The sequence below is a fragment of the Pan paniscus genome, chromosome 8 (genome assembly GCF_029289425.2).
Source record: "Pan paniscus chromosome 8, NHGRI_mPanPan1-v2.0_pri, whole genome shotgun sequence".
Lineage (NCBI taxonomy): Eukaryota > Metazoa > Chordata > Mammalia > Primates > Hominidae > Pan > Pan paniscus.
The window spans coordinates 110,110,449-110,138,384 of record NC_073257.2 but is presented as its reverse complement, the minus strand read 5'-3'; the positions used below and the strand labels follow the sequence as shown (position 1 = coordinate 110,138,384).

At 37.1% G+C, this 27,936-nt stretch overlaps 1 protein-coding gene across 20 annotated transcripts in view; it reads right to left on the bottom strand.

Moving 5' to 3' along the window:
* Positions 1 to 27,936, bottom strand: part of R3HCC1L (R3H domain and coiled-coil containing 1 like) — a 112,919-nt gene that overhangs the window by 11,582 nt on the left and 73,401 nt on the right. For 15 of the 20 annotated variants that reach the window (XM_063607508.1, XM_063607507.1, XM_063607502.1 and 12 more), the window contains 2 exons: positions 23,453 to 25,251; positions 1,640 to 1,815 (listed from right to left, as the gene is read on the bottom strand). In XM_063607508.1, coding sequence (XP_063463578.1) covers positions 1,640 to 1,815; positions 23,453 to 25,237 — 1,961 coding nt within the window. In that variant the 5' untranslated portion in view covers positions 25,238 to 25,251. Of the gene's footprint in view, positions 1 to 1,639; positions 1,816 to 23,452; positions 25,256 to 27,686; positions 27,826 to 27,936 lie in introns of those variants that run through there. The other 5 variants (XM_055093259.2, XM_055093258.2, XM_055093255.2 and 2 more) reach the window with 2 other exon arrangements.

Here is a 27,936-nt window from a genome sequence, read left to right as displayed (position 1 = left end):
AAATTTTTCTCTTTGGGGAATGTTTTTGAATTTGATAGAAACATGGTCTTGCAGGTGAGATTATCAAGAAACAAAGCAAAGGGAAGTAAATAGTTTGTAAGAGTTAACTGATCTTCAAGAAATTCTAGACATCAACAAACTGATCCTTAGTTTTAAGAATCACCATTATTTATGACAGTCTACGGTAGTTCTAACAGGATTTGATCCCTCTGACTGCTTTTAAAAAATCTATTATGAATTTTATGTTGAACAGGTTCTGATACTAGATTTTAACCTAATTCTAATAAGTAAGACTGACCTACACACTATACATTTAAAGTTTATGGCAGAGATTAACTGTCATCCAGGATCCATTCACCCTTTCTTTCTGTTAGTTATAGAACTGATGCTCCCCACCGAATTAAGTTTAACTGATTAAACAAGTACATGGCTGCTAGTTTTGCCTGTTCTAGACTTCATATGAAAACAGAACACTTGTTTTTATAAATAAAGTTTTAGTTTACAGCCATGCTCATTTATGTATTGTTTTTGCTTGCTTCTGTTTAACAATGGCAGAGTTGTCTAAAATATTTACTTATCCTTTAAGAAAAAGTTAAGGGCTATACCCTGACTTATATAGAATCTTACACATTCAAGGTGAATTTTAAATTTAAATTTGTTATATCACACTACAGACCTGGTTCATTTTAAATATCAGGACTGAAACATTAAAGTATAATTCTTCTTGATACTGACTTTCTTCCAGACCCTGAAAATCTTCTTAATAACTTTCTTTCTGGATTATCATCTCTTTATTCCTGAAGCTTATTTTTTTCTTATAAGCTAAATATACAAAGGTATATACTTCTAACTCTTTTAACTTCTCCTATATAAGTATCAGCTATACACATACCAAGGGTTAGTGCAAGTGTTCTCAAACCCACATATATCAGTGTGAGTTGATATTTTCACCATGGAATTAAATAAAATTAAACCAATGAAACAGGAGCAGAGCGTAAAAAAGAAGAGTTATTTTGTCTATAAAAACTTAGTTGAGGCCAGGCGTGGTAACTCACACTTGTAATCCCAGCACTTTGGGAGGCTGAAGTAGGCAGATGGCTTAGGTGCAGGAGTTTGAGACTAACCTGGGCAACATGGTGAAACCCTGTCTCTACAAAAAAATACAAAAATTAGCCAGGCATGGTGACACACACCTGTGGTCCCAGCTACTTGGGAGGCTAAGCTGGGAGGATTGCTTGAGCCCAGGAAGTCGAGGCTGCAGTGACCCCAAAAGAAGGCAAGAAAGAAAAAGATAGGACAAATAAACACATAAAGATGGCAGGCAATCTGACAATACATCCAAATATATCAACAATTACAATATATATTAATGGACTAAATGCACCATGAAGTCATCACTGATGACAGTCTTCTTAAATGCTAAAATGGGGGCCAGAAAGGCTACCTGACATTTTTAAGGAACTTAGAACAGTAGTTTAATATAGAAAATTTCTACTGGACCTGGAAAAGACAATAAACCAGCCTGATGTTAAAATATGAAAAACAGGGGATATAAAAAACAAGAGATGATTTCTCAGAAAACATTTTTTAAAGACTTCATCTCACCCTCCCTAACATCCACAATCATTTGCATACTCACTGATAACTGCAGAAAACCCGTAGAAGGTCTTCAGTACGAAATTCTTGGGGAAAGTCATAAATTTCAATGACATGTGGGAATTCACAATCACTGAGGTCAATATCAGGAACTTCATGATTGTAGTAATCAAATCTAGGTTCCTGGATGCTCTCTCTGCTCTTGGTATTCCCTGATAACTAGAAAGGAAGAAGCACGTTAAGTGCCGGTTACATTAAACCTGGCTATTGTAAAATATATTCCTATATATAAACAATCCTCCTCCCTTTCTCTACAAGTTCCCATTCCTCAACCTTTGGCATAGTCTCTGTATTAATTCTACTCACAGATACAATAATGATCAGGTGCTTATCGCCCAGTTTATACTATACATATGGAACTGTTGAAAAAGTGTTGAAATTCCAGCAGACAGGCAATGCATGAAACTCAACTTGCATCTCTAACCAGCACACGAGAAAACACAGACTGAATACTGTTGTGAGTTATAAATGGCACATCTTGGAAAATGAAGCTTAGATAATAGCTGAAGAGATTAATTAATAATATTTGTTTTAATTGAGCTTACTGACCAGGCTCATAGTTTCTTTTCTGGAAGTGAACAAAAATGAAAAAAAGTTTTTAAATAAAATTCAAAAAAACTTTTTTACTTCACTTTTTGTTGAATGTATTAAAGGGTGAGGAGACAGCTTACAAAGGCATTTGTTAAGACAAATTAAGTGGTACAAGTAGTTATACTTAATGTCCTTAGCATGAGACCTACCTTAAGGAATGCGCATATAGCAGGCTAGTGAAGGAATTAATAAAAGAGGTAACAAATTAAAATTCTACCGTCCTATAAAAAAAGCTGAATTTCACACTGGAAGCAAAAGAAAGAAAACGGGAAAGTGGAAAGCCGCAGCAAAGCCATGACAGTCATTCTGTCATTCACCTGTTATAAAACCTAGACACTGTTTGTGTAGAGGGAAATTTATAGCACTAAATGCCCAAAAGAGAAAGCAGGAAAGATCCAAAATTGACACCCTAACATCACAATTAAAAGAACTAGAGAAGCAAGAACAAACACATTCAAAAGCTAGCAGAAGGCAAGAAATAACTAAGATCAGAGCAGAACTGAAGGAGACAGAGACACAAAAAACCCTTCAAAAAAATCAATGAATACAGGAGCTGGTTTTCTGAAAAGATCAACAAAATTGATAGACCACTAGCAAGATTAACAAAGAAGAAAAGAGAGAAGAATCAAATAGACGCAAAAAAAATGATAAAGGGGATATCACCACCAATCCCACAGAAATACAAACTACCATCAGAGAATACTATAAACACCTCTACGCAAATAAACTGGAAAATCTAGAAGAAATGGATAAATTCCTCGACACATACACTCTCCCAAGACTAAACCAGGAAGAAGTTGAATCTCTGAATAGACCAATAACAGAATCTGAAATTGAGGCAATAATTAATAGCTTACCAACCAAAAAAAGTCCAGGACCAGACGGATTCACAGCTGAATTCTACCAGAGGTACAAGGAGGAGCTGATACCATTCCTTCTGAAACTATTCCAATCAATAGAAAAAGAGGGAATCCTCCCTAACTCATTTTATGAGGCCAGCATCATCCTGCTACCAAAGCCTGGCAGAGACACAACAAAAAAAAGAGAATTTTAGACCAATATCCCTGATGAACATTGATGCAAAAATCCTCAATAAAATACTGGCAAAACGAATGCAGCAGCACATCAAAAAGCTTATCCACCATGATCAAGTTGGCTTCATCCCTGGGATGCAAGGCTGATTCAACATACGCAAATCAATAAATGTAATCCAGCATATAAACAGAACCAACAACAAAAACTACATGATTATCTCAATAGATGCAGAAAAGGCCTTTGACAAAATTCAACAGCCCTTCATGCTAAAAACTCTCAATAAATTAGGTATTGATGGGACGTATCTCAAAATAATAAGAGCCATTTATGACAAACCCACAGCCAATATCATACTGAATGGGCAAAAACTGGAAGCATTCCCTTTGAAAACTGGCACAAGACAGGGATGCCCTCTCTCACCAATCCCATTCAACATAGTGTTGGAAGTTCTGGCTAGGGCAATCAGGCAGGAGAAAGAAATAAAGGGTAATCAATTAGGAAAAGAGGAAGTCAAATTGTCCCTGTTTGCAGATGACATGATTGTATATCTAGAAAACCCCATTGTCTCAGCCCAAAATCTCCTTAAGCTGACAGGCAACTTCAGCAAATCTCAGGATACAAAATCAATGTGCAAAAATCACAAGCATTCCTACACACCAATAACAGACAAACAGCCAAATCATGAGTGAACTCCCATTCACAACTGCTTCAAAGAGAATAAAATACCCAGGAACCCAACTTACAAGGGATGTGAAGGACCTCTTCAAGGAGAACTACAAACCACTGCTTGATGAAATAAAAGAGGATACAAACAAATGGAAGAACATTCCATGCTCATGGGTAGGAAGAATCACTACCGTGAAAATGGCCATACTGCCCAAGGTCATTTATAGATTCAATGCCATCCCCATCAAGCTACCAATGACTTTCTTCACAGAATTGGAAAAAAACTACTTTAAAGTTCATATGGAACCAAAAAAGAGCCCGCATTGCCAAGTCAATCCTAAGCCAAAAGAACAAAGCTGGAGGCATCACACTACCTGACTTCAAACTATACTACAAGGCTACAGTAACCAAAACAGCATGGTACTGGTACCAAAACAGAGATACAGGCCAATGGAACAGAACAGAGGCCTCAGAAATAATACCACACATCTACAACTATCTGATCTTTGACAAACCTGACAACAACAAGAAATGGGGAAAGGATTCCCTATTTAATAAATGGTGCTGGGAAAACTGGCTGGCCATATGTAGAAAGCTGAAACTGGATCTCTTCCTTACACCTTATACAAAAATTAATTCAAGATGGATTAAAGACTTAAATGTTAGACCTAAAACCATAAAAACCCTAGAAGAAAACCTAGGCAATACCACTCAGGACACAGGCATGGGCAAGGACTTCATGTCTAAAACACCAAAAGCAATGGCAACAAAAGCCAAAATTGACAAATGAGATCTAATTGAACTAAAGATCTTCTGCACAGCAAAAGAAACTACCATCAGAGTGAACAGGCAACCTACAGAATGGGAGAAAATTTTTGCAATCTACTCATCTGACAAAGATGAGTAATATCTTTATCCACAAAGAACTGAAACAAATTTACAAGAAAAAAACAAAAACCCCATCAACAAGTGGGCGAAGGATATGAACAGATGCTTCTCAAAAGAAGACATTTATGCAGCCAAAAGACACATGAAAAAATGCTCATCATCACTGGTCATCAGAGAAATGCAAATCAAAACCACAATGAGATACCATCTCACACCAGTTAGAATGGCGATCATTAAAAAGTCAGGAAACGGCAGGTGCTGGAGAGGATGTGGAGAAACAGGAACACTTTTACACTGTTGGTGGGACTATAAACTGGTGCAACCATTGTGGAAGACAGTGTGGCAATTCTTCAGGGATCTAGAACTAGAAATACCATTTTGACCCAGCCATCCCATTACTGGGTATATACCCAAAGGATTATAAATCATGCTGCTATAAAGACACATGCACACATATGTTTGTTGCGGCTCTTTTCACAATAGGAAAGACTTGGAACCAACCCAAATGTCCAATAATGATAGACTGGATTAAGAAAATGTGGCACATATACACCATGGAATACTATGCAGCCATAAAAATGATGAGTTCATGTCCTTTGTAGGGACACGGATGAAGCTGGAAACCATCATTCTCAGCAAACTATCGCAAGGACAAAAAACCAAACATCACATGTTCTCACTCATAGATGGGAATTGGACAATGAGAACACTTGGACACAGGAAGGGGGACATCACACACTGGGGCCTGTTGTGGGGTGGGGGGAGGGGGGAGGGATAGCATTAGGAGATATACCTAATGTAAATGACGAGTTAATGGGTGCAGCACACCAACATGGCACCTGTATACATATGTAACAAACCTGCACGTTATGCACATGTACCCTAGAACTTAAAGTATAATTAAAAAAAAAAAACACACTGCTGATGACCCAAAGCCACCAGATCCTTAGATAATATTCTTTTTTTTCTCTCTCTCTCTCTGTTAATCAAAAGTTCAACCAGGTCCCTTCAAGCTTTCTCTGGTTTTAATACTGTGTCTCTTTTCCCATGAAATGAGGAAAATAAGAACTTGCAATGCCAGGAATATATATCTCCTTTCCTTGGAGAAGTTGAAAAATGGATTCAAGAGTTTTATTGGGAGAAGGAGGAAGGTGATTTGGATAATATCAATAAAAATTATTATTTATTCCTGTGCCTCCAGTTCCTTTTCTCTACTAAGCCTCAGTTTTACATGTAAAACATGGGAATAATAACAGTACCTATACTTCATAGATAAGTGCATGGACTAAAGGAGATGATATGGTAAGTGCTTAGCATACTGCTTGGCACATAAGTATTCAGTAAATTAAACCCACTTTAAATGAATTTTAACCAAGTGCTAAGTCTGTTACATGCCAAACACCATATTAGTTCCACTCTGCTTAGGATGTAGAAAGCTGAAGAGAATGTTCTTCCCACTGTAACAAGAGAAAAGACCAGCTGATCTATAAAATCATAACTTTTCTTGAGTTTACCAGAGAGCTGAGTTTGTAAGATAACAAGGGAAACTGCTTATCTTAAAATCCATACAATGACAAGTCTCTCCCAAAGAGAAACAGAATACATAAACTGTTTTGCCTTTGGCAGACCACTGGAAGAAGTGATCACCACATAAGTGGGCAAGAAGATATCAGTTAAACTTTAATAAATTCTTAAACGTCTAGAGTAGATTAGTGTTAACAGTTTGGAATAACTCAGAGACCAGGGACAAAAGGAGTCTGCAATAACTTGCAAGTCAATCCTTATGCCAGTGCCACACTGTTTTGGTTACTGTAGCTTTATAGTACTCTTTGAAATCAAGAAGCTTACTAGAAAGCCTGAGTCCTCCAACTTTGTTCTTTTCAAAATCACTTTTGATTATTTAGGGCACTTTGCATTTCCAGAGAATTTGAGGATCTGCTTGTCAATTTCTGCAAAAAATTTTCTGCCAACCAGGCAGCTGGGATTGCACTGAATATGTAAATCAACTTAGGAAATATCTGAACAATATTAAGTTCTCCAGTAGATAAACATGGGATGTCTTTCCATTTCTCTAAGTCCTTAATTTCCTCCAACAGTTTTATAGTTTTCAGAGTATAAGTTTTATACCTCTTTTGTTAAATGTATTCCTAAATGTTTTATTCTTTTTGAGGTTATTGTAAAATTGTTTTCTTCATTTTCTGCATTGACTTTGAGTTACTTTGCAAAACCCAAACAAAACAAGGAACTGCATGTTTGTACATTCATAAATTGGGGCTAAATAATACACTGTCAAAGATACAATGCAAATCACAAAATATCTTAGAAATATAAATCCTGAGAAATGTTATAGGCCAGGCATGGTGGCACAGACCTGTAATCCCAGCACTTTGGGAGGCCCAGGCAGGCAAACTGCTTGAGTTCAAGACCAGCCTGGGCAACATGGCAAAACCCTGCCTCTACAAAAAATACAAAACATTAGCTGGGCATGGAGGCACACACCTGTAATCCCAGCTACTCAGGGTGGGAGTGCTGAGGCCAGAGGATAGCTTGAGTCCGGGAGGTCGAGGCTGCAGTGAGCCAAGACTGTGCCACTACACTCCAACCTGGGTTACCGAGCCAAGACTTTGTACCAAAAAAAAAAAGTTATAAAAAGGAAGGAAATGACAGGATAGTCTGGCAAGAAAATTTGATTATGCTCCTTTGCTCTAATCTAGTCAGCAAAGCTAAACTTGTATACTTATATCTCATTTCCGAGGTACCTATTAAACATTTGGCTTCTGACACTGATTAAAAACAGTGTTAATAATAGCAAAAAACATAATTCTTGTTTCATTTCATGAAACAAACAAAGGCCACGAGTTACATACTTCTGATCAGTTCTTCCTGTATCACTCAGAATCCACAATCATCAGAGATTCCTAACTTTTCCTAGAGGAGGAAGAACTTCATTTCCCCCAGGGTACTGATATTGTTGAGATCAACTTACATTTCCCCAGTAACACATTTTTTTTGTGGAGGTAGGATATCATACTGTTAATGGAACTTTCTTTCCTAAGAATCTCAGCAAAATTTATGCAAGAGAACTTGACAGAAAGAAGGAGAGGATTTGTGGCATAAAAGGGAGAAAGTGTCAAAGAGAGGATAACATGGGATGAAGATGGAAGTGAGGCAAAGAAAGGCTGTGAAGAGGGATGGGGAGGTAGGACCACTGACACAGAGTGATGAGACATGGCAGTATGGGAAGCTTTAAGAAAAAGCTCTACAATCTGATGTACCGATTATGTACTTTGGCAGTAGGCCTGAACTGTCCAATACAGTAGCTGCCTGTCACATGTGGCTATGTAATAAGTAAAATGTGGCTAGGTCAAATTGAGATATGCTGTAAGTATAAAATATCCCACAGATTTCAAGACTTAATACAAAAAAAAAGTCTTTAATAATTTTTTATACCGATTACATGTTGAAATGGTATTTTGAACATATAAGGTTAAAATATATTATTAATTTTACCTGTTATTACTTTTCTAATATGGCTACTAGAAAATTCAAAACCATACATGTGGTTCACATTTGTGACTTGCATTGTATTTATACTGTAGACAACAGAAACATTTACCTTAAGAATCACATGTATTTGGGCAATCCCTCCTATAAAGACAATATGAAACCTTCATAATATTTTTTATTAGGGCTAAGAATGTCTGATAGAGCAAAAACAGATGGTAGAGGTTTAGAATTTCATTCATTCTGATCTATCTATTATAGACCAAGGGAAAGTTTACAAATGATTCAGAGAAAACAATTTTGAGTTATGAATCACAAATATTTTTAGGATCTTAAATAGTGGTCTGTGTTGCTATTTATAAAGCATAAATGATATGTGAGTATTCCTTCATATGCACAACTAGCTTCCACAAAACCATTCAACTAAATTAAAATTAACTTCCCGAAATAAAGGGTTTGAAGACACTTAGGGCCTAGCAGTCTGGTCTTGAAAACAAGTCTATAAACTATTACCCAACTAGTAATGATGTTATTGCCCTGATGCCTATTTGCAGAGGGATAAAAGGATAGGGGAGAGAGCACAAGATCAACAAGGCATGCATCATTGAGTTTTTATTTTTTGTTTTCTGTTTATTTAATACTTAGTTCTTCAACATATAAAAGGAAAAAAACAAGAAATTCTGAAGTCACATACCAATTATTCCCCACAGACAAAAAAAAAAAATGCCACATTATGCCCCTCCTAGCTGCTGCCACTGGCACCCACACACACCATGAGGGGAACCTGAAAGCAGACCTGCCCACCTGTCACTCATGCACACCTTCCTGGGGCCTAAGAATGAGCCTACACAGCTTTCCGCTGCTACAACAATGAGCGGCACCCAAGCACATTGTCTGAGGGCTAGGGATTAGCCTGCCCCACTTGCCACAGCCTGCATTCAAGTGCAACATCAGGGAGCCTGGAGATTGACCCGCCACAACCCCCCACCTGTGTAATTATTCTGCGTGCTGCTTGGGAGCCAGAGGGATAGCCCACTGCTGCTCCTACCATCACCAAAACACATTGCCCAGGAGCCCAAGGACCCATATGCTCACCCAGCACACTGTTGCCACTGCTGACACCCAAGTAAAATGCCTGGAGGCCTAAGGATCAGCCTGTCCAGACTCACTACCTTTGGTGCACAGAACGCTGCCTGAAGCCCTAAGGATCAGCACACTCAGCCTGCTGTTGTCCAAGGACTGGCCTCTACCTGGTGTCCTCATCCCCAGCAAAGTTCTACTACAGCTTGCACTAACCACCACAACCTAAGCCATTGAAAAACTCACAGACACAAATAACTGATTACAGCCCAAGAAATCATACAGAAACTATGCTACTTTACCCACCCAGAATCAAAACCAAAGTGCCTGACCCAACCAAAAGAATAGATATATCTACAGGAAAAAGTATTTTCCCTATGAAAGCCAATCCATAAAATTTGAAGAAGTGACTATTATACTAGATGCACAGATATGAATGAAAGAACACAAGAAACATAAAAAAGCAAGGAAACATAACACCTCCAAAAGAACACAGTAATTATTCACCAACATTCCAATGAAAAATAAATCTTGCATCCCAGGGATGAAGCCCACTTGATCATGGTGGATAAGCTTTTTGATGTGCTGCTGCATTCGTTTTGCCAGTATTTTATTGAGGATTTTTGCATCAATGTTCATCAAGGATATTGGTCTAAAATTCTCTTTTTTGGTTGTGTCTCTGCCTGGCTTTGGTATCAAAATGATGCTGGCCTCATAAAATGAGTTAGGGAGGATTCCCTCTTTTTCTATTGATTGGAATAGTTTCAGAAGGAATGGTACCAGTTCCTCCTTGTACCTCTGGTAGAATTCAGCTGTGAATCCATCTGGTCCTGGACTCTTTTTGGTTGGTAAGCTACTGATTATTGCCACAATTTCAGATCCTGTTATTGGTCTATTCAGAGATTCAACTTCTTCCTGGTTTAGTCTTGGGAGAGTGTATGTGTTGAGGAATTTATCCATTTCTTCTAGATTTTCCAGTTTATTTGCATAGAGGTGTTTATAGTATTCTCTGATGGTAGTTTGTATTTCTGTGGGATCGGTGGTGATATCCCCTTTATCATTTTCTATTGCATCTATTAGATTCTTCTCTCTTTTTTTCTTTATTAGTCTTGCTAGCGGTCTATCAATTTTGTCGATCCTTTCAGAAAACCAGCTCCTGGATTCATTAATTTTTTGAAGGGTTTTTGGATGCAAGGCTGGTTCAATATACGCAAATCAATAAATGTAATCCAGCATATAAACAGAGCCAAAGACAAAAACCACATGATTATCTCAATAGATGCAGAAAAAGCCTTTGACAAAATTCAACAACCCTTCATGCTAAAAACTCCCAATAAATTAGGTATTGATGGGAAGTATTTCAAAATAATAAGAGCTATCTATGACAAACCCACAGCCAATATCATACTGAATGGGCAAAAACTGGAAGCATTCCCTTTGAAAACTGGCACAAGACAGGGATGCCCTCTCTCACCACTCCTATTCAACATAGTGTTGGAAGTTCTGGCCAGGGCAATTAGGCAGGAGAAGGAAATAAAGGGTATTCAATTAGGAAAAGAGGAAGTCAAATTGTCCCTGTTTGCAGATGACATGATTGTATATCTAGAAAACCCCATTGTCTCAGCCCAAAATATCCTTAAGCTGATAAGCAACTTCAGCAAAGTCTCAGGATACAAAATCAATGTACAAAAATCACAAGCATTCTTATACACCAGCAACAGACAAACAGAGAGCCAAATCATGAGTGAACTCCCACTCACAATTGCTTCAAAGAGAATAAAATACCTAGGAATCCAACTTACAAGGGATGTGAAGGACCTCTTCAAGGAGAACTACAAACCACTGCTCAAGGAAATAAAAAAGGATACAAACAAATGGAAGAACATTCCATGCTCATGGGTAGGAAGAATCAATATCGTGAAAATGGCCATACTGCCCAAGGTAATTTACAGATTCAATGCCATCCCCATCAAGCTACCAATGCCTTTCTTCACAGAATTGGAAAAAACTACTTTAAAGTTCATATGGAACCAAAAAAGAGCCCACATTGCCAAGTCAATCCTAAGCCAAAAGAACAAAGCTGGAGGCATCACGCTACCTGACTTCAAACTATACTACAAGGCTACAGTAACCAAAACAGCATGGTACTGGTACCAAAACAGACATATAGATCAATGGAACAGAACAGAGCCCTCAGAAATAACGCCGCATATCTACAACTATCTGATCTTTGACAAACCTGAGAAAAACAAGCAATGGGGAAAGGATTCCCTATTTAATAAATGGTGCTGGGAAAACTGGCTAGCCATATGGAGAAAGCTGAAACTGGATCCCTTCCTTACACCTTATACAAAAATCAATTCAAGATGGATTAAAGACTTAAATGTTAGACCTAAAACCATAAAAACCCTAGAAGAAAACCTAGGCATTACCATTCAGGACATAGGCATGGGCAAGGACTTCATGTCTAAAACACCAAAAGCAATGGCAACAAAAGACAAAATTGACAAATGGGATCTAATTAAACTCAAGAGCTTCTGCACAGCAAAAGAAACTACCATCAGAGTGAACAGGCAACCTACAAAACGGGAGAAAATTTTCGCAACCTCCTCATCTGACAAAGGGCTAATATCCAGAATCTACAATGAACTCAAACAAATTTACAAGAAAAAAACAAACAACCCCATCAAAAAGTGGGCGAAGGACATGAACAGACACTTCTCAAAAGAAGATATTTATGCAGCCAAAAGACACATGAAAAAATGCTCATCATCACTGGCCATCAGAGAAATGCAAATCAAAACCACAATGAGATACCATCTCACACCAGTTAGAATGGCAATCATTAAAAAGTCAGGAAACAACAGGTGCTGGAGAGGATGTGGAGAAATAGGGACACTTTTACACTGTTGGTGGGACTGTCAACTAGTTCAACCATTGTGGAAGTCAGTGTGGCGATTCCTCAGGGATCTAGAACTGGAAATACCATTTGACCCAGCCATCCCATTACTGGGTATATACCCAAAGGACTATAAATCATGCTGCTATAAAGACACATGCACACGTATGTTTATTGCGGCATTATTCACAATAGCAAAGACTTGGAACCAACCCAAATGTCCTACAATGACAGACTGGATTAAGAAATTGTGGCACATATACACCATGGAATACTATGCAGCCATAAAAAATGATGAGTTCATGTCCTTTGTAGGGACATGGATGAAATTGGAAAACATCATTCTCAGTAAACTATCGCAAGAACAAAAAACCAAACACCGCATATTCTCACTCATAGGTGGGAATTGAACAATGAGATCACATGGACACAGGAAGGGGAATATCACACTCTGGGGACTGTTGTGGGGTGGGGGGAGGGATAGCATTGGGAGATATACCTAATGCTAGATGACGAGTTAGTGGGTGCAGTGCACCAGCATGGCACATGTATACATATGTAACTAACCTGCACAATGTGCACATGTACCCTAAAACTTAGAGTATTAAAAAAAAAAAAGATGGGAAAAAAAAAAGAAAAATAAATCCATGAAATGCCTGACAAAGAATTCAAAAATATTAAAGAACGTCAGTGAGATACAAGAAAACACAGATAAATAATACAAGGAAATCAGACAAACAATTCATGACCTCAATGAGAAATTCAACAAAGAGTTCGAGTTTATAAAGAAGAACTAAATCAATCCTGAACTGAAGAACTCAATGAATGAAACAAAAAATACAATTGAGGGCAATAGTAGACTAGGTCAAGCAGAAGAAAGAATTTCTGAACTTAAAAGACAGACCCTCTGAAATAACCCTGTCAGAAAATAAACAAACAGAATAAAGAAAGCCTACATGAAATGAGGGACATCACAAAGTGACAAATATTTAAATTTTGGGAGTTCCGGAGAAGAGATGGCTAAAGGCACAAAAAACCTATTTAATGAAGTAACAGCTGAAAATGTCCCAAGTCTTGTAAGAGATATAGACATCCAAATATAGGAAGCTCAAAGATTCCCAAAGAGATTCAACCCAAAAATGTCTTCTCCAAGGCACACTGTAGTCAAGTTGTCAAAAGTCAAAGACCAAGAATTCTAAAAAACAGCAAGAGAAAATCTTCAAGTTACATAGAAGGGATATATAGAAGGGATTCCCATCAGATGGGAACGACAATAAAGTTGTTCCCAGACAAGCAAAAACAGGGAATTCATTATCATGAGACTGGACCTACAAGAAATGCTTAAGGAAATCTTAGACCTGGAAGTGAAAGGATGCTATCTACCATCATAAAAACACATGAAAGCAGAAAGCTCACTGGCAGAACAGACACAAATGAGAGAAAGAAGTCAAATGTTACCACCACAGAAAACCATCAAACTGCAAAGATAAATAAGATAGGAAGAAAGAAACAAAAGATACAGAAAACAATAAAATGACAGGAATAAGTCCTTACCTATCAATAATAACCATGAATGTACATGGGTTAAATTCTCCACTTAAAAGATATAATTTGGCTGAACAGATTAATAAACATGACCCAACTATATGCTGCCTACAAGAAACATTTCACCTGTAGACACATATTGCCTGGAAGTAAAAGGATGAAAAAATATATTCCACACAAACAGAAACTAAAAGCAAAGCAGGGGTAGTTATATAAGATAAAACAGACTTTAAGTCAAAAACTTTAAAAAGGCCTGGCTGGGCATGGTGGCTCACACCTGTAATCCCAACACTTTGGGAGGCCAAGGCAGTGGATCACTTGAGGCCAGGAGATCAAGACCAGCCTGGACAACATGGTGAAACCCTGTCTCTACTAAAAATACACAAATTAGCTGAGCATAATAGCATGCGCCTATAATCTCAGCTACTCAGGAAGCTGGCGCAGAAGAATCGCTTGAACCCAGAAGGTGGAGGGTGCAGTGAGCTGAGACCATGCCACTACACTCCAGCCTGGGAGACAGTTTCCAAAAAAAAAAGAAACAAAGTCTATGATAAAGCGATCAATTCAGTAAGATGATATAACATTGTAAATATAGACGCACTCAACAGAAGAGCACCCAGATATATAAAGAAAATACTATTAGATCTAAAGGAAGAAATAGACTCCAATACAATAATAGCTGGGGGCTTCAACATCCCACTCTCAGCATTGGACAGATCGTCTAGACAGAAAATCAACAGAGAAACATTGGATTTACACTGCACTGTAAACCAAATGGACCTAACAGACATTACTGGAACACTTTATCCAACAACTGCAGGATACATTCTCATCAGCACAACCTAATGAAGCACCTCGAAGAATTAGAAAAGCAAGAACAAACCAAACCCAAAATTAGTAAAAGACTTCATAAAGATAACATTGGAACTAAATGAGAGACTAAGAAAATACAAAGTATCAATGAAACAAAAGTTTTTTTTTAATACAAAAACCAAAATCAATAAAACACCAGCTAGACTAACCATGGTCAAATCATCATATGACTTGCATACATTGAATCATCCTTGCATTCCTAGAATAAACCCCACTTGATCATGGTATCTTTTTTTTTTATGTTGAATTTGGTTTACTAGTATTTTGTTGATTTTTGTAAAAAATGTGATACATTACATCAACAGAATGAAGGTCAAAACCCATATAAACATCTCAACAGATACAGAAAAAGCACTTGATGAAGTTCAACATCCCTTCATGATAAAAACCCTCAACAAATTAGAAATAGAAGAAACATACCTCAACATAATAAAGGGTATATATGACAAACTCACACCTAACATTATGATGAATGGGAAAAGCTTTCCACTTTTCCTCTAAGAATGGGAACAAAACAACAATGTCCACATTCACCACTCTTATTCATCGTAGTACTTGAAGTCCTAGACAGAGCAACAGGAAAGAGAAATAAAGAGCTGCCAAATTGGAAAAGAGGAAGTCAAACTGTATCTCTTTGAAGATGAAATGATCTTATAGAAAAATCTAATGACTCCACCAAAAAACTCTCAGAACTGATAAAGAAATTCAGTAAATTACCAGATACAAAGTCAGCCAATATAACTCAGCATTTCTGTACACCAATAGCACACTAGTTGAAAAAAAAAATCAAGAAAGAAATCCCATTTATAATAAAAACAAAAAATGAAATAAAATACCTAGGAGTAAATCTGATGAAGGAGGCGAAAGCTCTCTACCAGGAAAACTATAAAACACTGATGAAAGAAAACTGGAGAGAACACAAACAAATCAGAAGACATCTCATGCTTATGAACTGGAAAAATTAATACTGTTAAAATGACCATACTGCCTAAAGCAATCTAAAGATTCAATGCAATCCCTATCAAAATACCAATGACAATTCTTCATACAAATAGAAAAAACAATACTAAAATTTGAATGGAACCACAAAAGACAAAGAATAGTCAAAGCAATACTGAGCAAAAAGAATAAATCTGGAGGTATCACACTACCTGATTTCAAAAAATACTGTAAAGCTGTAGTAACCAAAACAGCATGGTATTGGTATAAAAACAGGCATACAGACCAATGGAACAGAATAGAGAACCCTATTCTGTTCATGCATTTACAGCCAACTGATTTTCGACAAAGGCACCAAGAACACTGAGGAAAGCACGCCCTCTTCAATAAATGGTGCTGAAAAAACTGGATGTCTATATGCAGAAGAATGAAGCTAGATTCCTATCTCTTACCATATACAAAAACCAACTCAAAATGAATTAATGACTTAAACGTAAGACCTGAAACTATAAAACTCTGTATGACAGCCCTAGCAAACTAATACCTTATTCTAGTAAATAAGGCTGGAAAAGAAGGATGGAGTTTCAATTTCCTTACCAACATTTTGGTTTTAAATTCAACTATAACTGACATGTCATATTTATTCCTATATTCCCCCACTGAACATATTATCTTGCAAACTAGGCAGTCAGTATATATTTATAGAATGAATAAAATGTACATGCTTCAAGTTAATTATTTTGTCCAAACGCATGCTTAACGAGACTTATTCTAAGCTGGGTGCGGTGGGTCATACTTGTAATCCCAACACTTTGGGGGGCTGAGGTGAGACGATCACTTGAGGCCAAAAGATCAAGACCAGCCTAGGCAAGACAACAAGAGCCCTCCTCTACAAAAAATAAATTTTTTAAAAATTAGACAGGCATGGTGGTATACTCCTGTGGTCCCAGCTACTCGGGAGGGTGAGGCAGCAGAATTGCTTGAGCCCAGGAGTTTGAGGCTACAGTGAGCTAAGATCGTGCCACTGCACTCTAGCCTGGGCAACAAAGTGAGACTGTCTCAACCCCCACCACCTAAAAAACAGACGAACAAAAAAACCCAAGACTTATTTGATTTATACAACAACAAATACATGTATGTTGAGACAGGGTCTCATTCTGTTGCCCAGGCTGAAGTGCAGGGATATGACTTGGCTCACTGCAGCGTCTGCCTCCTGGGCTCAAGCAATCCTTCCACCTCACCCTCCCCAGTAGCTGGGACCACAGGCACATGCCACTACGCCCGGCTAAGTTTTGTATTTTTTGTAGAGATGAGGTTTTGCCATGTTGCCTAGGGTGGTCTCAAACTCCTGCACTCAAGCGATCCACCTGCCTCGGCCTCACAAAGTGCTGGGATTACAGGTGTGAGCCACCCTGCTCAGGTAAGAACATATATTTTTTAAATGATTCTAAATGGTACTCTAAAATTGGGGGGAAAAAATTGATACTTTTTTCTTTCCCTTTACCAATAAACTTCAACTGCCCTGGTTAATCATGAAGAAAATTCAGAATAAATTATAAAAAGAAAACAAAATTTCAAAATAAATCATCTAAACTTCTGATAGTGACAAACTTAGGACTTGATTCTGATTCTGTTTTTCACAAGCTGTTCTCACAACCTAGATGCTTTTTCTGCTCATGTTCCGTCTTCTCCCAAGATCCAGCTTCAATCTTTAAACTCCTCTTGATGCTTCTTTCCCAATTTACTCCAATTTGGCGATCTTTCCTTTCCTATATTACTATTTCCTAACACTCAGTAGTTGGATATATACATTTCATCAATTCTAAGATATATCCTTTTTTTCACATTTTAACAACACTGACATTAGGACGCATCACAATCAACATATTGTTATTGCTTCCTGCACATGTGTATCAGAAGCACCAGTGCCAAAACTGGCAGAAAGGATGGTCAGTAATGTGGAGGAAAATTCTAAGTATCAGAACAGCTCTACACAAGTACAAAGGTGTCTTAAGAATTCTGCAACAAAGATTTTTGGTTCTTTTATGTATTCTTTTAAGAAATGCTGCATCATCAAAGTTCTTAATGGCAAAATGGATGACACTGAATAGAAAAGCATCAATATCAGTGGCTGAATCAACAAATTATTAGAAAGAGTTGGATTGTGAACGTGAAGTATTAGGAAAATCTTAACCAATTTATTTTACTACATTTTTTATGTATGAAGATGAAATATGATAAAAAAAATTTATGTCTAATTAGTAGAGTTGTTTCAATATGTATAAAATTAAAATTTTAAGGGAAAAGCACTGTGTCAAAGTTTTTTCTATCTTAGTAATTCATAAAATAATGGTATATTTCACAAAGGCATTTCCAATTCATTTAAATAGAATACTCTTTTTTTTCTAGTCATTCCTGAGAATAAATAAGTCTCATTATTCCACAGGACTGTACACTGTTTAAATATTGTTATCCTTCTCTTTTACCCCCAACATCACTAAGATCAGCGCTGGGCACAGAATATTTGTTCAATATCTGTTGACTGGCTGAGACCCAGTCAGGTAGAGACAAAGGCTTAATGTCATGGAAACAGCGCAGGGCTAGAAACCAGGAGGCACAGATTCTAATGCCAACTCTGGCATGAACTTACTTTAGCTACAACCCTTCTGGGCCTTAGTTACCTTATCTATAAAATAAGAAGGGGCCAGACTAGATTGTAGGCTAGACTAGACTAGAGCTAGACTAGACTGCTAAATCAATGTTTAAGGAGTTGATAGTCTTGTAGAACTAATGAGACTTATTTTCAGAAATGATTTTAAATGCTAACATTCCACTTTTAAAAAATGACTTGTGCAGTTCTATCTCTAAGACAGGATAAAGCTCTAGCTCTGAGTCCTTATATGTCAAGGACTATACTATAAATTCTGGCTCATCTTGGAAGATAGGAATAAGAACGTTTTCGTGGGTACTTTTAATTAAACACAATTAAACATAATAAACCACTTTACAGTTATAGGTAAAACAAATTTAAATGAGAGGCACTGGGGGTTACAGTGACAAGGACAACAAGATTTGGGCACAAGTTGGTGGTGTAAAATTACTACAGTTGCTTCAAAAATCTATTTACATAGAATTAACCCATATAATCAATTCTCAATTATGTAGGTGAGGTTATTCAAGCCCTTCATTTCTGTTTTTCTCTTCCACTTAACTGCTTGTTAACTCACTTTCTACTGAAGAAAATCAATTTAAGATTTTATGATTTACTATATATATACCCTGACAAATTAAAAAATGCCCTAACCATACTCCACATGCCATATCTCATGGAATTCACTGAAACAAGCACTGCCAAGGACAGAGCAAGGTACACTAGGAATCTGAATCTTCAGGCAAGAATCCTTAAATAAAAGCTTCCTTGTACTGACAATACAGGCCCAGAACTGTTCACCTTTCTGCAGTTTTGAAAGAGGATCAGAAATTAAAATGCTGCTGGCTTCTATACTGATTCTGAGGAAAAAATGTTATGCAACAAATATAACAGAGCTCAAAGAGAGATTTTTAATTTTAGGAGTCACCTGGTTACAAAAACAAAAACTATGAGTGATGGAATCTACTTAATGTTCCCTCTTTCTGTTTGGACCAGAGATCTAGTCATCATTCACTAATGGATTGAACAATAAAAACAGAGTACATAATTCACTTAGATTCTTCACTGGATGTCCCAACTGACTGCATTAGAATATACAGCATCTGGAAAGTGAGTCAATAAATCCCCACTTAGGCAGTAAATAACATGTCAATTCAGACATTTTTATAAAATATGAATTAGAAATCTGTTAAAATGAGCTGGAACTATTAAAAGATATTGTGAAAAAAATTAGAACTAGACAGGTGAGGGGGGTATAAGGGAACTCTGTACTCTGTTCAATTTTTTAAATAAATCTAAAACTACTCAAAAATAAAGTCTATAGATTTTTTTAAAATGGAATAGAAAACAGAAATTAGAAACAGAACAGCATAGTAAAAGTGGGAACTATAATCTCTTGTTTAATTCTATAGCCTCACCAACATGAAACTGCATCAACCAGTCTAGCATTGGGGGATCTAATCCCCTTTTGTTCTTTTTCCCCTGTCCTATCCCTCTAATCTCCTTTTGAAGTCATACTCTGTGTCACTTATCAGGCAATGAAATACAGTTTTAGTACATCTGTTATAAGGTTGTTTTATATTAATTTCCCTGCAGATTGCTGTGGGACTAGTCACATAGTTACATACTGTCTCTCCAAATAAAACATGAACAACTTCAGAGCAAAAGATGGCATGCAGCACAGTGCCTTTAACATAGCAGTGATAACAACACATATCTAGCTATTAGGGATTTATAGTTTATCAAACTCTAAGTGTTCAATATGTGCTATTTAACTGAAAGGTGATGGGCTACCAACTATTTATGAGGCCTCAAGGGGTTGGGATATGAAGGGTTTTCCTCTCTTTGTATGTTACATAATTTGCTTTTAGTGACTGGATTATAAATTTTTCCTTTCGGTTTTGGGTTTTCCACTTAACATGGACACCATTTTTGCAAAAGACTATAGGGAGACACAGACAGTATAACAATGTAAGTTAGCACACACTGAGAAGTAAGATGGGTGGGAAAAGATGGTATTCCTTTTACTCTTCTCTTACCCATTATGGTCTACATACTATTATAGAATATGGTGGTATAATATTAGTGGCCTTCTGTAAACAAGGGAAGGCCTCAAATTCTTAAAAAGTTTAGGAGATACCTACTTAAATATTTACCCCTATCTAAAAATTCAAATCAGTGCCAGAAATGACAATGAAGGTAACAAATGCTGGTATCTATCAACATCAATGTTATGTTCTTGGTATCCCATTAATCCTCCTATCAATAGATCTGATGATCAGTACAGATGGCAGTAGGGCTATGAAAGTATTTTCTAATGAAAAATAACTCCTGTGTTCTTCTACCAAGAATTCAGAGGGCTAAAAAAAGTCATACCAATATCATCTCCTTCATCAATTACCACCTTAAGTTTCTGGGCATTCCATACCGTGGCTTTAGGAGACTAAGTGTGATTCTTGGAGACTCATCAAGAGTTGCAGTTCTGGCAGCTCAATAATGACCTACTTATACTCTAACCCCCTAAGGCAGTTTTGGAGGTTCAAATGTCACAGGAAATTGCTTCACAAGCCAATGGCTGTCACACCTTGCTCTACAGCATACCTGACTATCAGAAGTATTAGACATACCTCCATATGTCTAGCTGTTATCAATCAAGAAACAGGCCAGCTGGGATGATAGCCAAAAACCTTTAGTTGGAAAGTTTTCCAGGGAGGCAGGCACTCACTCTGCTTTAGCACTTAATAAAGTATGTTTGGAGCAATAAAAATAATAAACCAGAAGTCATCAAAGGGCTATTAATGTTGCTGGATTTGTGACATCTTTTAATAACATTATCATTATTACATTTTCTAAAACCCAAAGCAGAGGAGCCCATAGTTTTGGAGTTGGATCTGCTACTTGCATTCTCAATCCATTTCCCTCCTTCCTGCTCTCAGTTATGCTCATTCCTCAACACAGACCCTACTCTTTTCCAAGTACCTCCAAACAAAAGCCAAACACAACACCCAGACACTGTCCATCTTCAGCTTAAAATACTATATTCTCTGTTTTCCTCCCAATCCCAGCTTTAGGTCATCCCAATGTCCTCTTTATGTTACTATGCTCCTCAAAATACTGAGTTGTTGCCTAAATTATCTTACACCTACTCTAAACACTGGGAAGACCTGAAAAACTGAGTTGTACACCTGAACTCCCCCTCTTCCAATACACAAGCCATATCCAAAAGCTACCCCACCGAATCCAAGTTCCAGCCCCTGATGTTTTGAAAGCCCCTGGAAGCCACCCTAAAAAGACAGAGCCCCCAACTCTGCCCTATCAACGCCATCCATTGGATAAATATTTACTGAGTACTACACCATGTGTAAAAGGCCATGAGAGCCATGCTCTTCTTTTGGAGGAAGCTGTTCATCTCTCCTCCATGTTCATGTGCTCTCTCTATTCCTCATGCAGTCCTTTCACCAACTCTTGCGAACACTGTTTCTTTTCTCAGACTAAAGCCTTCTCTCAATGCTTTAGTTCTTAATAACATCTCTATATTCACCTAGCTTCCCACCTTATTATTATTTCTTAACCTGATTTGGATCTCAAACCTCTACTGAACAGTATTTTTCTAATTATGGGCTGACAGTCATTTGCAGTTCCCTACTCACATTCTGATATAGATTTAAGTGTATTACCTTTGAGCAGTGGTTCTCTGGCTTTATGTGCATCAGAATCCCCTGAAAAAGTTGTAAATAGACAGTTTGCTGGGCTAAATAATTTGCATTTCTAACAAGTTCCTAGGTGATACTCATGCTGCTGGTCTAGGGACCATACTTTGGAAATCACTGCCTTTGAGAATCTGATGAAAGCTATGAAAAAACACACATACGTACATATAATTTTGCATGTAATTCAAGGGGCTCATGGATGCTCATTCATAGGTATTCTCCGCTCTGTATTTTGTTCTAAGGAATGTTTAAGATATAGTGTTTCCTGACCTGACAGGATGTGCTCGTTTGTGGTACAGGGAAATTCTTTCTGTGCAAACAGCTCCCACGAATGAGGTGGGATTGCTTGGTATTGGAAAGTCAGTTCTATCCAATGGACCGCCCTCTTCAGTATTATGTGGCTCTTTTACAGGCATGTGATAATTTTTCTATACTTCCAGCTTAATTCTCAGAACAAAAGACTCATCACTTAGTATTCAAAAGGGTCTTTGGAATGCCTCAAAAGAAATCCTTTACGTGAGGAAATAGTCTCGTAGAGAGAACATAAACATTGGATTAAGACAGAACTAGACTGAAATCCTGATTCTGCCTTTCCTAAAGGTGTGACCACTGAGATTCAACTTCCTCATTTATAAAACTGGTGCTCTTATAGGAAAATAATTTTTTCCTTTCCAGGCAAAGTTATGTGAACCCACTATAGGGAAGGAAAGAGGGAGTGTTCTACTACTTAAAACCAGTGATTCTTATTTAAGGTAAGGAATTTAAATGTTGGATACAGAGTAAACATTTAAATTAAGAAAACAAAAAGACTGAACTGAGTAATTTCTAAGATGCCTCAAATCTAACATTTATTTATGAATTCTAATTGGCCAGCATATCATTATTCACTTACATCTTCTATTTATGCTAAATGGGTAATTCATTCTTCAATTTAACCCAGTATAAACTCCTTAAAAAACAATGATACTTTCTTGTATTTTACCCTTCTTTTCTCTACTTCCTTCCCTCTACAGTGTCTAACACTCCAACATCCACTAGAAAATAAAATATAAATAACAATAGTAATAAATTATTCTCCTTCCCTTAAATAGGCCCATGTAAAAGATACCTTGTCAACACAGAAAAACCTTTTTGAAGAAGTTTTCCTTTGTATTTCCTCGACAGATAGTTAAAATCCATTAAATTCATCTTTATTCCATAAAATCTCTCAGGGCTTGGCTATTATAGATACAGCTCAATTCTGTATATTTTATTTTTTAAAGATCTATCAGATATTCTCTTCTTAATCTACAAGCCTATTAGTTTATTACAGGAACTCTTAAATATCAGTGAATGTGCATCACTGTCTATCAAAATTACCACTGAAATCCTAATTTATAAACTAACTAAGCATCAAGCAATTTCAATTAAACATACCTCTTGTAGAAGACGTGGATCCAGGCAGTCACCATCATCGTTAAACATAGACTCCCAGCTCTCCTCAGTGGCAGTAATTCCCTCTGTGTGAGAAGTTTCAGTTGCTTTTGGTTCGATGGATGTTTCCATAGATAATGATTCCCTATCAGGAAAAGATACACCAAATTCTATATTCCCTGAGTCATCTTGCTCTTTTGTTTTGAACTCTTCGGCAGTTCTTAGTTCGTGCAATGCTTCTGTTGTATCACCAGTACTACCCAGGTCAATGCCCACGGCACTGTCTGAAAGAACTTTTGTCCCATTTAACATACTGAGTTCAGAGTCCAAAAAAGTGTTATAATTACTACCAGCAATCTTTTTTATAGGTAAGGAGGAAGCACAATCTGACAAGCTCTCTATCAACTTTCCTGTTGACTCTGTAAAATGAGATGAAATACTCTCAGCATAAATATCTGAGCAAGCAGAAGGGTTGCTGAAATCTTCAGTGTCATTCCCACTTCTAGCTACATGAAGAGGGGTTGCATCTGCACTCATTCCTACAAACTTTGAGAAACTTCGTGTATTAATAGAGGTCTCATCAGCTATTCTAACTGCAACTACATAAGGGCTATCAACAGTTACATGATCACTACAGGACATACCTGTAGTGTCCATCATACATGCTTTATTGGTAATGTCACCTACATTCTTAAATCCACTATCTCTATGTGTTTCATGAGCAAGGACAGCTGTATCAGGAGGTTCGTGCTTTACATGTAACTCATCAGCAGTGCTGTCATTCTTCTCACATTCTCTAATCATTACCGGACTAACAGTGTCATTTGTGCTCTCTGACAGAGAGATGTGACCCATAGTTGCAGGAATGGAATCTGTATCTTTTTGATCTAAGATGAAACCTGTACTATTGGCTATACCACCTACATTCTCAACTTCAAAATCTACGCAAGTTTGATCAAAGACACCATCTGGACTTCCAGGAACAGAAGTAGTGGTGATGCCTCCGCTGCTGGGATTCAATATTCCATCTGATGTTTGCATGCTTTGTTGTACAATTTCAGAATCAGAGCTTAGTTTTATTGGTACAATCATATTCTCAGGTTTCATGACAGAACTAAAAACTCTAGGAAACTCATATAGTATCTCCAAAACCTTGGTATCAGTTTCAATTCTGCCTTCCAAATCTTTGTCTTCAAATGCTTCCCCATCAGGTTCATGCCTACTGAAGTCACAGAATTCCACATTTTGGAATGGTTTGCTTGGAACTTGAGCCTCGCTGATTCCTAAACAGGCCTGTGAAAGAAGTATCCTCTCATGTCCTGTCACATCCGTAGTTTCAACTTCCAAACACTCCACCTTCTTTGGTTTAAAATGTCTCTGTAAAGGTGCATTAGTTATAACCCCAGCATCTGGGGCTCCCTGCTGTTGTCCTTGGGATAATACTTCTTTGGATTCAGTGGTTCCTCTCTTAGAACAAACTCTATTTGTTTTTTGAAGGCATGTGTCCATTCTTAATTTTGTTGAAGATTTCTTTCCTTCTCTACAATTATGCTCCTTTCTATCAGGATTGATACTTAGTCTTCGAGCCTCCGGTTTATCTTTAAAGACTTCTTTTTGGGAGAGAGAACTTTCTTTTTGCTTTTCTTTCACCACAGAGTTAGGTGAACCACAGCTTTCTTCTTCATCACCTGTCTTAAGGAGTACTGCACCCCTACGAGCTTTAGGTACATAAAGTGCCATGTCAGGCCTTCTGGCTCTAACTCTGCATCTCTCTGATTCTTGCTGCATGGCACCACCACAATCTGCAAGAGAAGAATGATTTAATTATTAGACACTAATTACAATGTATTGAACCAAAATATTTTCTTTTTTCTTTTTGGGACAGAGTCTCACACTGTCACCCAGGCTAGAGTATGGTGGAGCGATCTCAGCTCACTGTAACCTCTGCCCTTCCAGGCTCAAGCGATCCTTCCACCTCTGCCTCCTGAGTAGCTAGGACCAGACACATGCCACCATGCCTGGCTTTGTGGTTTTGTTTGTTTGTTTTTGTATTTCTGGTAGAGACCGGGTTTCATCATGTTGCCTAGGCTGGTCTCAAGCCCAGGCTGAGCTTAAGGCAATCTACCCACCTTTGTCTCCCAAAGTGCTGGGATGACAGGCATGAACCACTGTGCCCGGCCTTTTTTTTTTTTCTTTAATTTTTTTGTTGTTGTTGTTCAACATAAATATACATACACATAAAGTGATTTCTGAGAGTAACTTGAATGTTGGCTAGAAAATGAAATGACTTATCAGAGAATGCTTTCTAGAAGATGTTGCTTTTGATCTAAGATTTCTTAGAAAAGAGAAAGTAGTGAAAAAGAGAAAAGTATTATTCTATTAATACCATTTAGTCAAATGACTTGCTATCAATTTCCCTTGCTTCCAGCAGTAATAAAACAGATCTGGCTAGGATGAAGGAGGATAGAAGACCAAGGAAACTGTGATGAGACAATTCACTCTAGTAACTCCCTGACAACCTCCACCATGGTTGCTCAATGGAATTTAACAAGAAGAAATATAACAAAAGTTAAACAAATCTTTATCTACTATCTACTAAAATACAAGAAAATGTGCTAGGGAATTTCATATTGAATTATTCTTTTAATTTTCAAAATAATGCTATAAAGTAGGGATAAGTTTGTCCAGGACAAAGAGAATAAGGAGGTGCTATACACAACAGAGAAACACCCACATACACACAGATGCACACACTGTTAACATTTCACAACATACATTTCAAAAGAAGGAGATAATGAGAAGGCAGAGAGGAAAAAAGGCTAACGCATCCTGTCCACTCTATTCCAGATCCCTAAAATTTCACCTGGTCCAGAATATTTCCTTGATGAAAAAGCTCTATTCTCATGGCACAGGTTATTTTCCTTTCAGCCCAAGTAATACCGTGGCCCTGATCATCAAGTATCTCCAGTGATTATCTTGTTCCTTTTCTCTTTTGGTATCTTAGGTAACATCTAGCCCAACATTCTTCATTATTTTTTATCTTCCATTTGAGGAAGAATATGACCTTAACATTTAGGCATGCCAGGATTTTTCAAAAAACGCCTAATTTTCAAAGACAGAAGTACTGAAGTGTGTTTCATAGAAAGGGATACCAGAGACATAGCACGCCTGGATTACAGTAAGGAAAACATCTGACAAAATATATCATAATGAACTTCTGGATATAAAATGATGAAATGGGGATTACTTAGCAAAACTGATAAGTGGACTCACAAAAGATTAAACAAAAAATAATAATAATGGGTAGAAATGAATTTAGAGATTAGTTAAAGGAGGATTATATAGCCCTTTGAAATTCAACAATTTATACAATAATTTAGATGTAAACAATAAACACTGAGTGCTTATCAAGTCTGCAACTGACACAAAAATGACAGAACTAATAAATACCAAAAATTATAAAATTAAAATTCAGTATCATTTCTATAATCTGAAATGCTGTGCTGAAAGCAATATGAAGGTTTAAAGCAGTAAATACAAGGATCTCTTTTGGAGGTTTTTTTTTTTTTAAAGAATCAAACAAAAGACAGAAGACGTGACTTCTGTATAATTTGCATAAAGAAAGATCTAAAGGCTTTTATTTCGTTCACAAGGTCAATAAAAGCCCCAAAATAGTGATGTGATGTTTAAAAAGGTAACACACTCTTAGATTACAGAGTCTAGAAAATATGTCATACAATGTAGAGCTAAAAGAACTAAAGGTATAATTCTTGCCCAAAGAGGTCTCAATGAAAAACCACAGCTAACTTTATACCTGAAAGATCAGTTGCTCTATAAAAGAGACAAGATTTCTTGTTTATGTTTCTGTTTCTCCAGAAGTCAGTACCAGAACCAATTGTTAGAAATAAAAGGAAAACAAAATTTAGCTCAAAGTAAGAAAGAATTCTACTACTAGATTTCTCCAATGTTATTACCAGGAAATGAGCTGTCTCTAGCAGAATTTAGATAAAGGCTGGATGACTGACATATACTAGAGAAACTCTAAATTCTATGATTCTATTTCTAATCTGCAATAGACCTATCAAAGGCTTCAAATTATCTACTTTAAAATTATTATGTGCCACAGTTAATGACTTTACAAATTCAACCATTTTTTCTTAAATAATGCTCACATATAATACTATTTCCTATAGCTGAAAATCAGTATAATAAATTTATATTATTATCTATTTCCTACCAAAGCAATGATTTCGACTGTGCCATGACCAGCAGTGTGCTGGCAAATATTCAGCAATCAGCTTTCCAAGTGTCCTTTGTAGTATTACTTGATGTTTTTCTTTATGTCACTGATGTCAATGATGTGAGCGACTTCTTAGCTGAAGTAATCATTTTTTAAGAATGGAAGAATATATACTTTTTTTTAGTTACAATATAACTAAAGGCATGACACATTTTTATTAGCAGCATTTTCTCCATCACTTTAAGTC